This window comes from Xiphophorus couchianus, chromosome 12 (genome assembly GCF_001444195.1).
Source record: "Xiphophorus couchianus chromosome 12, X_couchianus-1.0, whole genome shotgun sequence".
In the NCBI taxonomy this organism is placed as follows: domain Eukaryota; kingdom Metazoa; phylum Chordata; class Actinopteri; order Cyprinodontiformes; family Poeciliidae; genus Xiphophorus; species Xiphophorus couchianus.
In genome coordinates, this window is record NC_040239.1 from 4043408 (window position 1) to 4061507 (window position 18100).

At 39.2% G+C, this 18100-nt stretch overlaps 1 protein-coding gene across 1 annotated transcript; it reads right to left on the reverse strand.

Annotated features, from left to right (window-relative positions):
* Nucleotides 1-5826: 5826 nt before the first annotated feature.
* Nucleotides 5827-11127, reverse strand: prdm8b (PR domain containing 8b). The gene is made up of 4 exons (XM_028034822.1): nucleotides 10754-11127; nucleotides 8519-8743; nucleotides 8039-8270; nucleotides 5827-7739 (listed from the first exon to the last, which is right to left on the reverse strand). Exons 2-4 carry the CDS (start codon nucleotides 8735-8737, stop codon nucleotides 6481-6483), a joined length of 1710 nt encoding a protein of 569 aa, XP_027890623.1. The 5' UTR covers nucleotides 8738-8743; nucleotides 10754-11127; the 3' UTR covers nucleotides 5827-6480.
* Nucleotides 11128-18100: the final 6973 nt, after the last annotated feature.

Sequence of the window (18100 nt, forward strand, 5' to 3'; positions counted from 1 at the left end):
ACGATATCAAGTTTCCAGGCTTGATATTTATTTCTCGATTATTAATCAGCGCTTCCCTGAACACAGTGATGGTTGATTGACTAGCTGTACTTGGTGCTAACGTGGCTAACAGGAGTAACAGTTTAGTCCAAAGCCTTTTCTGCTAAAATAAAATCTTTAGTGTATGTCAGATACAGACACATTGCATATTGATCTGTTTAGCTACGTAAGACTGTGTAGCAGACAGGCTTCAAGGTGTAGAAGTTGTATCAGTTCTGCCATTATGCTGTACTTAGCTAACGGGAAGCTAAGTGTGTTTGTGAGACGGCAACGCACGTGACCACGTAGAATGGGCATCAGCCAATGAAAAGCGGCCCCTCTGGTAAGGTCCATTGACAGGGCGCCTCCTCTTATTCTAGTCGGTTTGTCAGCAACTGACCAATCGGCGGTCGCAAGTTGTCCGGAAGTTCACGCCCCTGGAATAGTTCGGGATTGCTAATGCGCTGTGGTCATAAATATATTGGATAAAAAAAAAAATGGATGTATGATGTGGTGTAGCTACACACTAATGTACAGTAGATGGCGGTATGCACCTTGAAAATTAAGATTATAGAAAAGAAGAAGATTTCGAGGAGAGTAATAGGAAATTATGAACAGCTTATTACTTTTCCAAAACCCAAACGGAGTTAAGAATAATGCAAGAAATGGATTAAGGCCTGCAGTTGACTTCATGTTCAGTTGAATGAAACTGATTCACAGCAACTACCACATGTTCATCTGTACAAAGATAACTGGCTGTAAAAATCCAATTTTGTGTAATATTAACACTTACTGATAGTCAAAGATCAATAAATGAAGGGAATTATGCTTGATTTTATGTGTGTAAATTCCTATGGTAGCTCGATAGCAGCATAAAAACGTGCTGCAATAACTGTGATATTCACATTTAGGCACCTTTTTATGCTACTATTTATTTTGAAGCATTTTCTTAGAGGCAGATTTGCACAAACTGGTATCATTTAAGGCATTACTCACTGGTTTTGTATGTACACATTGCGTTCGACAATGTGTACATTTGAGTTCCACTGCCTGTGCCATTATAAGTTTGTTTGTGAAGGTTTGCTCTACTTCCGCGGGGGGGTGGAGTTTTGATTCATTGAGCTTTATTCCTCCAATAGTGTCTCAACCGGGTCAGTCAGTGAACAGAAGTAGTTGTGAATGATGTTGTTGTTGTTTTTTTTGTTTTCTTTTAGAGTTGTAGTTGGCATGTATAGGGTTGAAGTGAACGAAGGCGTCCAGCCCGTGTTGGGAACTCTTCCAAATATTGAGCAATTAAAGTCAGAGAAAGAGGAATGTATAGGACATTTTATTTCTGGCAAATATGTTGTGGCCCTACTCCACACAGGGTTGTTTACAGAAAAGGACCTGGTTTTTTCCAGGCTACATACTTTTCAATATGTGTTTTAAATGAGAAAATAATAAGAATTGAAGGAAAATGTAAGACAGTAGCTAAAAGTTGTTTCTTAAAGAAAAACGTTCTGCTAATTAATGCTGACTTTTCAGCTAATAACTAAGCAATAATTCCAATGCAGGAGCTGTTTTAGTGAGACTTTCAGATAAAAAACATTGTTTACCTTTAACAGAAGTCAGACCCAACCAGGCAGCGTCCACCAGAGACATTCTGTTATGTGGATTCACATGGATAATCGCGGAGCGGACATTATGTGTAAATTTGTCCCTGTCAGCAGACCGGTAGATTGAGTGCATTGTGGGTCGGAAATAGTCCACAAGAGGTGACGGTGTTTGTGTATATTTAGACCATCAATAAGTAATGATGAGGCAGCAGTACCCCCCCTAATCATGCAGCAACAGGAGGAGCTGACCTCGTGTCAAGCCTGAAGACTAAAACAGATAAAAATATGTGTGTGTGTGGGCGTGTGTATGAAGAGCCTACCTAGGAGTCCTCATCTGAATATTTCTCTCTCTGCCTGTACAGCTAAGCTCTCTGTAAAGTCAAAAGTTAGTGTGGTTCAGTTAGTAAATGCTTTGGAAAGAAGTTTGTCCACTCCTGTTACTCTTAGCCTATTGTTTCACCAAAACGTTTCCGTCTCACTTGACTGTCAACGTAAAGGAGGAAAAGGAGGAATTCAATTCAAATACTTAGTCCCACCGAAAACATCTACCCTCACCGTTCAGCATCACAGGAAACCCGTAACTGCAGTGGAGGGAGTCAAACATTTGGCTCCGCCCCCAAACGGAGCAGAATGCGACTCGCCTGACACTCAAATGTGCCCCCTGCTGGCAGACATTGTGTATCACATGCATAATATATTAAAAATAAATGTCATTACTGCATAAATTAGACTGCATGTTGCAAGCCTCGGAGTAATCATTTATTGAGTGAACATAAAAGAATCAATAAAAAGTTATAAATATTAATTTGTTTCACATATTTACATACATTGTATAAAAAACCCCACAAAAGTTCTTCTGCCTTGGCCAGACCCAGATTATGTATCTGACTTGATTTGGAAACACTTTGGGATCACACACATTGTGTTGATCTATCACTTATAATCAAATTAAAAAGTGAACCGTCTCCAGTATTTGCCGACTCTTTTGCCAACTCTTTGCCTGAAAAGCCTAAAAATATATTTCTTAGGTATAGCAGTATTATGTATTTTCCAGCCACATTGTGTCATTTTATAGCACCATCAAGTAACTATGTTACCTTTAGTTGTCATAAAAATGCTATATATATCAAACATTGTAATTTAACTCTTTGAAATTGGGCCTCTGTCTCTTTAAAAACTCCTGTTCTTTCTGAAACTCCGTCTCAGAAAGTCATTACAACATGGCTCCTCTATTAACCCTTTAACAACGTTTTTACCAGTGTTGCTCATATAATGAGCTCAGCAGATGCTCAGTTCTACCAGATCTTAACTAATTACTGCTTGGCTAGTCTGAAGTAGCTGAGTGGCGGAGACTTGAAGGAGGACTGCTCTGTGCAGAAACTCCAGTTCTGAGGAGGAGCTGTGCCTTGAAGGCGGAGCTAGGTCCACCCAGGCGTTTTGCACAACTGAATGTTATGTTTTTGATGAGGGAAGAACATTATAACACATTGTAGAGCTCAAAAAAGTCAATGTTAAATGACACTGTCCCTTTAACAGGGTTCCACTGGGTGGGTGAAAGCGCCAGTTCAGCAGAGACTTTAACTGTCCCACGCTGCTCGGCTGTTGATTGGTACAGAGACAAACATGTCTGCAGGGATGTTGGGGAACAAGCGACCCGATGACACAAGCAGAGAAGCATGAGGGCCCCGAATATCACAGGGGTGTTTGTGGGTTTGTGGAGGCTGTGCCTGTCCTTCCCCCTGCCCATCCGTCACATGCCTCAGCGGTGACTCTGACCTGTTTGACTTGGGCACCGGCGCTGTAATTTATTATGATGTGAACGTCTTCGTCACTCTGTCAGATCCTCTTCTTCTTCTTCATGTGGTTTCTGCACGTCTCTGCAAAGTCGCTCAGCTGCTCCAGATGGATTTCTTTCTTTTTCCAGATTTAGATGTAGCAGCACATTTTCCAAACCTTTACCCAGTGAGCTATCCAAGTATCTCACTACGGACTTACTGCTTCCACATAATGTTCCCCTCTTTAAATTTCACTAAAGGAAATCAAAGCACAATCATCTTGCAGAAATAGGAGTAAAAAATTGTGTAAACAATTAGAGACTTTCAGCTAATTGTCAATTTCTTACATTTTATTTCAGCTTGTCGGCTTTAACTGAACTTCTAAAATAAAGATTCATGGTTAAATTCTCACCTGAGTCCTTCCACAGAAATTTGCTACTTGAACATTAGTCACTGAATCACATTAGTTTATATGCATTTTACTCATTATCAGAAGGTAAATTAAACAAGTCCTAATGTGGGACTTGATCAATTCAAAATTAGTAAGAATATCATCATAAACTAAACACATTACAAACAAAAACACAGCAAATACACAAGTCAGCAAAAAGTCAACAAAATGTGACGGTGTGGCAAAAAGCAGAAAGACAAATTTAATCTTTGTGGTTAATTTACATAAAACATTGATATGGAATTACATGTTTTACAAATATTTTTTTATTTTGATTAATTTTGCTTTTCAGTGTGTTACATAATAACTGCAAAGAATGACTAAAATAATAAAAGCTGTATTGTACAAAAATGGCTCATGACTTTATTTCAGCAAACTGCTAACATTACTTAACTTGTTACTTAGCTTATTCATTTTCTGTTTAAATTGCTTCAGTTTAAAGCCTTATATAACAAATATTTTCTCGTTTTGTTGCCTATATAGTTTAAAACTTTTAGCCACACTTTATAAATTTTGTAAAATTCAAAAATGAGTTTGTCACCTATAGTTGTATTTCTATTTGTTTTTCTGTTTTATCATAATTATTTAACATCACTAAAAGTATAATGCAACTGATGATATGGCTGCAACAAACCTATGTGAGACCGATTATGAATTTGAGGAAAAATTTCAACAACAAAACACTTAAAATCTGATTATGAGAAGGATCCACGCATGCTGGAATGACCAGATTTGATGATCGAAGATCTTTAGTAATCTTTCAATTGTCAAATATGCACACATAGATGTGATGTCATCAGCCCAAACACAAACAAAGCTCAAGCAGCATTTTGGTTTTTGTTCTTTTATATTTTTCTCTTTTGTGTTCTTGTAAAAAAAAAAAATTATATTAACTATAAAGGCATACTGTTGATCACACTTAATTCCTAGTCCACCATTGGATGATGACTTTAAAAATAAACAGACATTCATATCACAGGCCAACATGTCAGCCAGTTAGAAATTACTCACTCTCTGTAAAAACATTATTGTGTATTTTAAGAACAAAATTATTAATTTCCACTGGATAATATTTTTTAACTGTATTCAAAAGAACACGCTTGACCATTTTTATACATGTAATTTACGTGTTGACCACTTGATGGCGACATTGAATCATTATTCACATGCGGTAGTTTTCCAGTGTTCCGAAACGTTCCCTATCGGGTCTGACTTCTTTCTCCTTTTTGCGTTAATTAAACCCTCATGCCGTGGATAGTTTGGCGATTATTCATTTGAAGAATTGTTTTTTTCATGCTGTAAAAATAACCAATACCATTCACTGTAGCAAGGGAGACTGTATTCTTATTGCTATTTTAATGTGTCATTTCTATGTCCAAGCCGTATGTACTAGTCATTTTTTGTATTTTATTTTAATCGTGTGAAAATTCTGAATAACTTACTTGAACAAATTAGCCATTTTCTCATAAATTAATTCCCGCTGAACGCGTGTGTGTTTAATTCTGATGCGTTTTTGACTCACTGACAAACAGAGGACGGGGTTTGGGATCGTTCCTTTGCACCGAGTTTTTATGGATTTTCTCCCAAAATATCTCCGACAAATACTCCTGGCGTAGTGCCGAATATAAAAGCGGGAAAAACACAGGACTAGTGTTTTTCATTTAATCAAATACATTCTAAATGTATAATAATAATAATAATAATAATAATAATAATAATAATAATAATAATAATAATAAGTAATTAATAATAATTCATGTGATACAGAATAATTTAATTTCAAATAAAAACTGATTGCAGGCTAGTAATAGTATTTTGATCTAAAAAAATATAAATGGATTCAATCTGCAATTTTGAGGATTCTTTGGGCACATTTTATTTTTAAAACTATTTTAAATTTAGTTTAAGGAGCAGAATGCTAGCTGGGTTTGACATATGTGTAAAATTAAAATAAACGTTTAAAAAAAAAATCCAGAAATCCCACAGGTGAAAATAAAGCTATTTTATTGTCAATGCATTCAACATGATTAGATAAACTGTCAAGTAGTAAATTTCCGCAAAAAGGAAGAAACACTGAAACTATTCCCCACTGACACAAAATATTACACTTTGTTTTTCAAATAAAACAAATTATTTACACCGTGATGAATAGACTGCATCTTAAATCAATATTATTTAATATTACATGCACTCTGAAATATAGTCTCACATAAAAACCCCCAGTTTGTGTCCCTAAACATTGCAGACATGAAAAAGGAAACAATTGTTGTGGTGCAAACCAGGACGAGTGACGACAATTGTAATTCATCTCTATATTTGAATTTGCATGATATAAAATACAACTTACTGTACATTTACACATATTTAAATCTTCCTTATTCGCAAAGATTCAAGTGCTTCATAAATAGATTAGTTTTTTTTAAGTCAAAATGCATTCGCTCACAGTCGAAAACGTCATTTTGTACAGAGGAGGAGGAAAAGTCAACAGACCAAAAAAGGATTTCAAGAGCGTGTCCAAGGTGTAAATAAGTGCAAGGGGTGTTTTTGTAGTTTAAGTGGCCTATTTCCATTTGGAGGACTTAAATCCAGGCAGATTCTTGGCCCCTCGTTAAGCAAAAGTCCCTCTGATCATCTTAAACAGTCAGTTGTGGGAGGTCATGTGACGTGACAGGTGATGCCGCTCCCGGAAGGACTCGTTGCATATGGGGCACTTGAGTTTCTCCTCGCGCCGCCGCTTGACGAGAGGCTCCATGGAGTACTCTTTTTTGTGGTGCGATCGCATGTGGTAAACCAAGTCTGAGGTCATGCGGAAGGAGGCATTGCACTTGGCGCACCAGTTCTGAGCCGGCAGACAGAGGGAGGTGAAGGAGGGAGGCAGCAGCGTGAGCGCCGAGGGCATCTGAAGCTGGATAGGTCCGGAGTTCTTGGGCCAGAAGGCGGTGGTGTACACGAAAGGGTTCTGCTTGCCAATGCCAGCGGGCACGGGGCAGTTGGCGCCAAGCTCTGCACCCTGCAGCTTGGCGGCAAGGTGGTCAGCCTGGTAGAGTCTGTTGGAGGAGATGGTGTCACCCACCGCTGGGTGGCAGTCCAGCAGCTTGGGGGCCATCACCAGCGGTGAGATCTGGGAGAAGGAGCGAGCTGGTTGGCTGAAGGCACTCTTCCTCTCTGTGCCACTGCTGCTGCCCTGCTGGCCGACCGAGGTGAAAGCGCTGCCCATGGGCGAGGTCTGGGGTGGCTGCGTTTCAGAAAGAACCTGCCTGATGTTGAGGTGCTTCTCCACAGAGTTGCTGCTCGGGCGACCTCCGTCTTTGTTCTCAGAGTTGGAGTTCTGGAGGTTTTTGTTGCCACTGTGGTGTTTGAGGTTCTGAGGTGACTTCTTGACCTCTGTGAAGGCGCTGCGCTTGACCTCTCCATGCTCTGTAGATCCCGGCGGGGAGAAGGACCTGTGATTCTCCTCCAGGCCATACACTCCTCTGTAATTCTTTGCAGAACTTGCAAGCTCTTCCTTAGACTTGGAAACTGAAAGGCCTGATCCTCGGGACTCTCTGTCCTCAACTTCAGAGAACTTTCTCTTCCCCGAGCTCTCGCTGCAGATCTCAGCCTCCTTGTCAGTCGGTGAGCTGGTCCGGTTCTTCTCCAGATCCCGCGCCAGGTTGTGAAAGTCAGTGGAGGGTTTGTTGTTGTCGTGCGGACTGCTGAAGCCTTCCGAGCGGCCAAGCTTCGGGCTGTTCCTGCTCGGGGTTGTGTTTGGTCGCTCTATGCTGCTCTCTTTGCCAGGCTCCTTGTCTGCCTCTGTAATACTCTGCAGCCTTTTGGTGCAGCGGAACCGGAGGTGGGCCAAGAAAGGGAACTCAAACTGGAATCGCTGGCTGCAGTCTGGACAGGAATGGTGGGACGAACCTGGGAAGCAAAGAAATGGAAAATTACAATTTGAAGATAGAAAATCTGAAACTCTAAAGTATGTTGCCAGAGGTGGGACATTCTGTTCCTCAAAGGGCTGTTGTCCTGTTTGTTTTAGATGCTTCCCTGCTTAAACATTTCCAAATTTAATGAGCGGGTCATTAATAATCTGCAGAATTTGGTCGCAGGTTAGGAGATTATCCAAATATCTAAAACACACAGCTCACCAGCCCTCCAGGACCAGCCACCTGGAGGGCTTGTCTGCGCTGCCGTTCCAGTTGGGAGTTCAGTCAGCTCACCTTTGGTCTTGGCCGGCGCTCGGCTGGAGCTGAGCAGCAGCAGGTCGATGAGGTCCTTGCCGTACCAGACCAGCAGCTCTTCGTCCTTCTCGATGCGGCGAAGCGAGCGGTAAAAGAGCTGGCCGTTCTTCACGTAGGCCTCCAGGTTCTGCTCCTCTTTGTCCCGAGCCGACTGGACCAGTCGCAGCCACATCAGGCCCTCCGAGGTGCTGTTGGCGGCCGAGGTGTCCACCTGCACATCATGAGGATACAGGGATTTTCATTCACATATTGACCTAAAATGTGGCACCTGGTCACAATGTGTATTTGCACTAATTTCGTGTTAATACATAAAAACAGATTATTAAAAAAATAAATAAAATAAATCAATCTTAGGGATAAACTCAAATATTGAAGGTTTCAGGCCTTTTCAGATGTAAACTGGAAATCAAACGAAAGCTCCTTTTAAACCTGCAGGTTTGCATTGGAGGTTTAACCCACCCTGAAGATGTAAGGTGCTGTGCGTTTGTCGGTGGATTTCAGAGCGATGAAGGCGATGCTGTCGTACAGCGACGTGTGGCTCAGCACGCACGGCCCGAAGATGGCGTTCTCCGGGATGTCGCACGTCGTGTAGACGCTCGTAAAAATGTCCGTCAGACACTGCTGGACCGCCTTGGCGTCCCCGTCCCACGCCAACTTCTGAGAGCTGGACTCCTCCATGTCACACTGCGGGGACACAGAGAAAAACACGCCGGACTCAACCTCGGATCAAACCCGACAGGGAGGCGCGGGAACGTTGCGGGATCTGCAGCTTTTATTTTCTGTACGGAAAAACGAGCAATCCGCGTAAGACGAGCGGGTTGTTTGGTGATGTTCTCCTGTTTCTGAAGACAGGAAATAAATCAATCTCTTCCGATACGAAATGAGGTGAGACGGGCGCCGTTCCGGGCCTGTTTTCCAAACCCATGTTAAGCTCAAAACGGTATCAGCATATTAAAGTCAAACAATAATTTTATTTATAAGATAAATTATTTGTAAAAATCAAATTATTATTATTATTATTATTATTGAAGAGCTTATTTTTCTACTAAGTGTTTTAAAAATTATTATAATAAAACAAATCTCTCTCTTCATTATTCTTACAAATGCTAATATAAATATAATTATTTTTAAAAGTAACATTTACTCCAAACTCTCTTTTTATTAAAGTCAGTTGTCTTAAGCCAGTAAGAATATTTGCATTATTCTTTTCCATCTGGCTGCAGCCTGTTTGCTTCACAGTCTCCTTTAAAAACAAAATATCATATTCCTCTAATATTCTCCACTTGGTTTGCAAAGTTCTCCTTTTTTTTTTTTTTTTTACAAAAACACCTTTTCTTTTCTTTTTTACTTTACATTTGCATTATTGACTTCTGTTAAAAAAATGTACTTTTTTTTTTTTTTTTTAAAATCGCAGGTTTAAATTAAAATTGTGGAAAATATTTGAATAAAAAGAGCGTTCTTATTTTCGATTCAGAGAAGGGGGAGAAAAAAAAAAAAAATGCAATCAGTCCCTGAGCTGCTGAGGTCCACTGGCGTGGGCATGTCCAATGGGTTTCAAGTGGACCGTCAAAGTCAGCGGTTTCATGTCAGCCAGCCTTTCTCTCCTTCCTACAAGCGGCAGCGTATGTCGCCTCATTACCATAATCCAGCACTTTCCCCTCTGAGACTGTAATTAAAGCAGCACGACCAGTTAATTATTTCTTTTCTCCCTTTCTAACCTCACAATGTGTGCGTTTAGGCGGCTGCATGTGGCCCCTCATCCCCTCCCTCCTCCTCTCCCTCATTTTCCGGACTTAAATGAGGCTAAAAATGCGCACGGAACGCCGCACCTGATGCACTGCTATTTGGCACGAATGCAGCGCCGGTAGCCATTCAAAAGGCCGTGAAAAGTGACAGGCAGGAGAGAAAATGTCTCACTAATCTACAGATCCATTAAAAGAGAGGGACATCAAACACAGTTGAATTGGATAAAATATATAAAAAAGAAAACAATGATTTTTACCCAATTATTTCTCGGCAATAAATCGTAATAACCATAATAGAGAAACATCTTATAAAAAAACAAAGCGGTGCTCTCATGCAAAAAGTAGAAGCAAGAAGAAATCCACAGTTCGGTCTTTTTCGCTCCACACATCAGTGGGAAAATATACGCATCTAAAACTCATTGAAACACAGAGATGGATTCATTTCTCAGTTTTGTTTGGGTTTTTTTAGACTGTTTTTTTTTTTTTTTTTTGTTACAATTATTAAAAAAAGAAAAATATTCTTATACAGTCAGTTGCAAGGCAATAATTGTTGATTTTCACAACACTGGTTTTCAGCAAGTTTAAGCGGCTCTTAAATCTGAGTAGTAATAATGCTTCCATACAAACCCAAACTCAAATATATATATATATATATATCCCTAGTATTCCACAAGAAGAGCACAAAAAGCTGCACGTTTTTACGCTTTGGATAAAACAAGAGATGAATTTTTGCACTTCCATAAAATGGAAAGCAGCCGCCCTCCCATTCAAACCCGCTGCGGGTGGAGCGGGTGGAGCGAGGGGCTTTATTTCCCTCTAACCCATCTGCTAACGCCGCGCCAGGCACAAAGCTGCCCTAAATCAGCGCTGCAGCCGAAACATCTGCGGGTTCCAGCTCCGCCAAGTCAAGAGAGCATAAATATTAGGCCCAACCAAAGCACTAACCTACCTTTCCCTCGATGAAGAGGAGCAATATTCCACAAGCGAGTGGAGAGCGCTGACTCCGAAACCCGTCTGAGAAATCAGAATGAGGGTCAAAAGGTGTTTTAAAAATCCGAAAACTAGCAGGCGGACGCGGATGCCAGTGATGGAGGTGGTGGTGCTGCGCTCCCGGGCTGCTCCGATCAGAACATTTCCCCCCCGGTGCGCTGACAGTGACAGTGATGCTGCTGCTGCAGGGCTGCAGGGCTGCAGATCCTCTCCGGCTCTCTGGCAGGGCGCACCGAGCTGGACGGATGAAGGCAGACAGAGAGTGAGACGGAGTGAGGCGCGCAGATGGGGCCCGGTGCTCTCTGGCTGACTGGCGCACAGACACACACTTTTTGTTTGCGGCACATAATCTACCTAATGAGGCGTGTCACTCTCCGTCTCCTCCCTTTAACTCTTCACTGGCCGACTGTCATTTGATGCGATTTATGGACGTGCGGAGGGATAAAGACCCCTCTCTCTCTCTCGCACACAGCCGCCCCCCTTTCATTATTATTGTAATTCAAATCACAATAGTTGGTGGTCGTATTGGGATAAAGTGACATTTAAGCAGCGGGTTGTTGGGAAGAAATTAAAGGATAATTGGGTTTAAGAAATACATTATTATTATTATTATTATTGTGTTATTATTATTATTGTATTATTATTATTATTATTATGTTATTATTATTTTATTTTATTATTTTTATTTTATTATTATTGCTATTATTATTTGTTTATTTTATTATTTTTAAGGGATCAAGCTTTAGTTCTTATCTTATAAATAAAGTGGACTTCCCTGACTTCTGTATTTGAACACATGATATCCATTTAACTTTGTGGATGTTTCCAACTTCCTGTCTGATTTCCGGACTTTCCGGACTCGGACTCCGGTAGCACCGGGCCGCCGTGTCTTCTCCCGCCGCCGCAGCCGTCTCTGCATGCGGTCAGATGTGCTGGACATCCCGGGTGTTTGACCCACAGCGGGTCCCATGCCGCCACCGCCGCTGACTGACTGGCTGGCTGCACTTTGCTCGGGTTCATTTAGGGGGCGCCAGTGTATAATGTGCGCAGATTGAGCGACTGAGATTTGAACAGAGGAGAGATGCAGGAACAGGTGAGAATGAAATGCTGATGGCTAAACTTTATTGTCATCAGTTTATGTTTTAAGTTTAACCTGAATTTTTTTTAAAATTTATTTATGGAAGCCACGAAATCAGGCTTCCTGTATAAAATACTGTACGTTGATTCTGTTGTAGGTAAAACATTCTCAGTTCCTCCATCGCCCTGCTACTTTAAAGATGCAACAACAGCATAAATTCTCCAGTCACCGTCTACACATCAATGCAGACTGCACACAAAAAACTTATTTTATTAATGCTCACCTACTCAGCACAGAACAAACAACACAAATCAAGATGACAAAATACTCCATTTGTTCAACAGAAGAAACAACTTTTAGTTTAAAAACCTTTTGCTACTTTTTTATTTCAAAAGATCTAACAGAAGTGTGAGGACTTTGGGTTTTGGTTTGGTTGGCAGCAAATTTTCCAGCTCTGAAACCGACTCCTCTAAATAATAATGACTAATGTCAGTTTCATTCAATTGATGGGTTGTAAAGAAACTGAGCTGCAGAGGTAAAAAAAAAAAAACTGACTGTGAAGCTGACAGTTCCTCCTCTAGGCTCCTTGTTAAAAGAGAAAAATTGCAGGTGTGCACTTTTAGAGTATAATAAAATAAGTATAAACTGATGTGTTGCTTTGTCTGATTGAAACAAAACTGTTTTTTAATCTGGAAACACTGAAACAACACTGAATTATAACAACTCCAGGTTTTATGAACTGTAGTATTTGCATGGATTGTTTTTTTACTCTTCTATTAATTTTATGTCTTTTTACGATGTGACCTTCTGAAACACAGAATAGAATAGAGTAATAGAGTAAAGTAAAGCTGTAAACCAATACACAATAAATAAATACTAACCAAAAATGAACATATAAACATAAAGTAAATCATTATCACACACAGCAGAGCAACAATAGGAAAGCTGAATTCAACACGACACACATTCAGAATAAAAATAGAGTGTAAAGATATTTTATGATATAAAAAAATTCCAAATGTGAAGAAATACATTTTCTTGTGAGCAAAAATACAGGAGGACAAACAAACAGTCTGTCAGAACAAATCAACAATGTATCCAATACATGGATGTCCATTAAAAAAAAAAAAAGCCAATATGTTTCATTATTATGTTATGTCCCACATGGAAACTAGTTTGCTTTAGGAAGCAGTTTCAGTCTGACGCATGAGGAGTGGAACATTGTTAAGGAGCGATGCTGCTTTTGCTAAAGGATCCTCCCGTCCCCCACCACCCGCACAGGGTGGAGCGGCCTTCCCGTTCCCGCCTGCTCAGTTTACCTGCTCTCTCTGTAACTATTCAGGACTGCAATCCTCTTCTTGATGGCCTGTGTGTTGGAGTTTCCTTGCAAGACCAAACAGGTTTTAATGTTACAGATAAAAACCTGCCATGTTGAAGCACAAAATGTTGAGCACAGCGCGAATCTAGAAACAGCTGCTGAGTAAAGACCCGTTGAAGTAGCATGAAAACGATCTCTCAAACATCCTGTTTTCTGAATTAACCCGTTAGCATCAGTTGGTCGAGCCTACAGGTGTTAAACCAGCTGCTTTTAATTCACTGAAAGGAGAAATCGTAAATCTGCACATTCTGTGGTCTCCACTCATTTTCAGAATTAAAATTCCACACTTATAGTTGTATATTTTAATTTGATGTTTTTTCAAATATTATTTAGCAGATTTTTATTTATTTTATAAATGTGCTGTCTTTGCTTTGCAGCCTAAGAAAATAACACATTGCTTATTTTAAAAAAATAACTAAAATACATAAAACACACAAAAAATAATGTGTCTTAGATATATTTAATGATGTGCATACATTATTATTTTTTTTTTCTGTGTTTCTTGTTTTTGTTTTATTTTATGTCTTTGCAGATGGCCTGAGATGGCAGCGTAGTGAAGGCAAATTTGAGCTCAGATCATTCGGAGCATTCTGCCACGGACCGAGCGATCAGGAGTGCACTCCAACATTTTGGGCGGGGGGGAATAAAATGTGCACACAATACAAACCCACGGTGGATCAAACACACAGTTGTCACAGTTTGCTGAGAGCTCCCGCGTTCTGGCCTCGCACTCTGTGTTTGGGAAGAAATTTGGACGTTTTTCTCTAATATTCAGGGAGTTTCTGGAAAAAAACTACTGAAAACTGTATATATGTGCACGTTGTAGTGTAAAATTAACTGTCTTACAGAGTGTTAAACTTTGAAGTAGTCATGTAGAAGAAATACTAATTGTTGGCATTTTGGAAGAATAAGTGAATTTTGTAAAATGTGTGGTAAAATAGTACAAAATGTAATTTTCAGGCATATTTTGAATACATTTCTCAATAAATTCTGAAGAAGGGAAGAAAGCAACCAAATGTGTTAAATTTAACCTGGTGAGAGGAATTTGAGGAAGCAGGCATTGAAGTGTGTCACAATGTCGGGATTTTTTTCTCTGTTTAAAGTCGGAAATTCACAGCTGAGGGCTCAGTGTGTCTGTGAAGCATCTGGATTGTTTGACAGCATGGATCATTTCTTCATCTCGTCCCCTTTCAGGCCATAATCACGATGAATTTAGATTTTTCAGCCACGAGTTTCCCAGGAAAGATTGATGTGCAAGAATGAAGAGGAGTTCCCATCTAAACCTAAAAGACAGTTTGGTTTTAAGAATAAGTCAAGACAGAAATTTCAGTTTATACCAAGGAGGAAAATGTAACAAAAGTTATTTATGTGTATTACAGACTGAGGTTATGGCGCAAATAAATCCCCTCATTTAGTCACCACTTGATATGGGAATGCTTCAAAAACAGGACAAAAACACCCAAACATCAAATAAAAAATACTCACTGCTATTTATGAGGCTCTACAGCAAAGGCTGATTTGTCTAACAATAAGTTTAATAAAGAAATATTTGATCAAGTCAAAAACTGTAGGTACAGGATTCAATAATTCTTCTAATATAACAATGAAAAACAAAGTTAGGGAAGTTTAATGTTGGATGTTTCATCATGTTTAGCTAAATTAGTCATTTCAAGGAAGGTGGAAATGACTCGTTCACTCAAAGTTTTGATTGCCAAATAACTCAAATGAATCCTGGTCTGCCAAGTATGATCCATACTAGTTTAGTAGTTCCAAAGAATCACACTAACATTTCCATTTCTTGGAGATTCAGCTGCTTTTAATCTGATTATGTAAGAGTAAGTGCTGACCTCTAACCTGGTCTGTTTCGTTTCCACATTAAGCTAAAGATAATTGTGGCCAATGTCATCTTCATACATGTAAATATCGCATCAGATGTTGTAATATTTTATAGTTTGAGCAAAAAATAGTATCTAGTTATTAAATGGAAAGTGAAAATGGAGGTTTGAGAACATCCACATTTGATGTTATACATAAGTAGCAAAAAGCAGTAGATCGGTTTTATGCTCTAATTTATTCAGTTACAACTTATTCTATGTGAAAAAATAAATACTTTAATATCAGTTCTGGGATTGTGTTGTATTTTGTGTGGAACCATTCAATTTTCCTGGCTATTTATTACTTTCTAGACACAATTTCTTCCCATTTCTTTGACTGAATGTGTAAAAGAACAAAAACGATAACCGTCTGACAGACAGGAAACAGGATTCTAGCTCCAACAAGGTGATTCCCAGAGAGCTGTTAGCTGAAAACTTGGCAGACATGAGAAGATCACCTGAAGGACGATCCATCTCTCAGGTCTTCTCCGGTTTTTGTCACGTTTTTTTTCCAAGCCTCAGCCGTTGGAAATACAATCTGCTGGAGTTTTCTGTAATTATGAACATCGGTGTCACCTGCCAGGATGAGACAAATAATTATAACAATAACTGTTTGTGTAAAAATGTGTGTGGGAGGAGGTTTACGGAACAGCACAGGGTGTTGTAAGTCAAATTACAGAACCCACAACTCAGACTGTCACATCTCACCCATCAGCATGACTAAAAGGAGGCTACAACTGTCTGTATAATGTGGATGCAGATCCAGCTGCAAAAATAGGAACAACAAAGCAAACATTAAAATCACAAATGGGTGTTGATGTTTGGCCGCATTGCCTGTCGAAGTGAAGCCTCCATCAGATCAGATTTCTGGGAGGTTAAATGCTGATGAGATTAGCAGCTCCGTTCCCACACCATGTTTAATTCACCGTCTCTGTCCAACACACTGATGCGATTTTTACCTTTTGTGCACATCTCTGTGAGGAGCTTTTGACGGCATCATATTTTTATCATGCATCAACAGGCTCTTTTTAATATTTCATCTGAAAAAACATAGCCAGGGGAACTGCAGGACCAAACTTTAGCTTTCATCTGCTCATTGTTAATACCAAACTCAGTGATGAGTTAATTCCCTTCCCTCTCATTGGGCAGATCACATGAAACGGCAGTGACAGCAGAAGCTTTCTGCAAATGGATTTCAGCAGACAGAAACTGGCAGCACTTCGCTCCGTCCCCACTGTCTTGCTGTCACTGCCTCTCATCAAATATTAGGCATGTTTTTTGTGCTTTGGAGGGTGTGTGTGGGGGTGTGTGTGTATTATGGAGGAGCTCGAGAGGCCTGTGGATTGATCTTTGATGGGTAAACAACACAGGAAAAGTGCAGTTATTTAGTCGGACGTTGGAATCATCAGCTGTTAAAAGTCTGTGCAACACGGGTGGTTAATAAACGATCGTCCGCTTCAATAAAAGGAGCTTATTATGTATATTTTAAACAGAGAAACACGTTTATTTCAAATGATAATAAAAAGAAAAGCTTCACAGAAGCCTAAAAGTTTAATCTGACATCACATTAGACCTTTTCTGCAAAACATTTCTGCTTTTGAAAGACTTTCAGTTTTTTGCCCCAGTTCTAAAATTCATGTTGAGCAAATTGTCTCCAACATGGATTAAACTGAATTTGTTACTTTTATTGCATAGACTAAAAATACGCATCTGTGCAGATGATTAATTGAAAGTTGAATTAGAAAACATTTTATTATATCTTAACCAACATCAGTTTTATTGATTAAAAAATGCTTTGATTATAAACATTTTATTGAACAACTCTTTGCTGCAGCTCAGCCACTGGCATTACCACATACTAGCATAATTCAAATGAAGAAGAACGCGGAGTTTGAGTCTTAACCTCCACAAAACAACAATTTGAGGGTACAGACATTAACACGCCTATTTGTAAACATACGTTAGAGAATATATTTATCATAAAATATATTGGTAAATTATAATAATTTCAAACTTTTAGTGAGGTGTACCATATCAGAACTGTAAAACCTTCTTAAACTTGTCAACTCAAACGTCACGCTATGAATTTAAGGTCAGAGATGCTCTTAGTAAATGTCTGGTGATCAATGACCAGAAATGAAAAAGTCTGATCTTTTCCCAAATGATAACACCACATCCACTTCTACCAGTAAATGTTCTGTAGTATGGATGCTGTTTTTGTTGAAAGAAAGGCTCCAGCCTAGCTATTTTTATCATCAGTACAGTTTTTAAAGTGAAGTCAGTAACTCGGAACAACAATAAGATGCTATAAAAGCTTCAAAAGGAAACAACACTTTCTTTGACGTCTCAATAAATGTATGCGGTTCATTCTGGCTGCAAGAAAGCGAGAGTGAGCAAGACTTTCAGCAGATAACAACAAGGTTGAGGATATTATAGCAAAATTGCTGTTTTGTCTTCTTGAACTTTCATTCTAACACTGAACATGTTGGCAGACTTCAGAAAATCTCAGCCAAGCTACATTTTCTATGTTATATTGCATATTTTGATACAGATCCCACATCAAGTAAACACATGGCCAGTATCACCTATAAACATAATGATGGTTCTACATTTTATTATTTAGGTTTGACATGTCTTCAAACTTTGGACCTTTAGGTGTTTTTCAGATTTTTCCTTGAATTATTTTATTAAAACCTAAAATAAAGTTTAAAGGTGTCTACAAAATACTTTAACAATAATGAACATGATAAACAGAAACAATAAAAAAAAGAACTGAATGCATTTTTGCTAAAGCAAAATGCAAAAAATTAGGATTTGAGAGCTAATCAAGAACAAATCTTTGAGGTAGATTTGAGAAAATGCAGCACAAAAATAAAATAAAAACTTACCACCCTAGCACCGATACTGATATCTACTTGGTGTTGATAAATCTGGACACACAATGGTGAGTTTGAAATAGAGCTATCGCTTCTCCTC

What these genes read in the sequence shown, in the direction of transcription:
- prdm8b (XM_028034822.1), bottom strand. Translation starts at nt 8,737, where the DNA reads ATGGAGGAGTCCAGCTCTCAGAAGTTGGCGTGGGACGGGGACGCCAAG. An exon ending in CAGCACCTTACATCTTCAGG is followed by an intron (nt 8,271 to 8,518) that starts GTGGGTTAAACC and finishes CATGATGTGCAG; the next exon opens with GTGGACACCTCGGCCGCCAA. An exon ending in AGCGCCGGCCAAGACCAAAG is followed by an intron (nt 7,740 to 8,038) that starts GTGAGCTGACTG and finishes TTTGCTTCCCAG; the next exon opens with GTTCGTCCCACCATTCCTGT.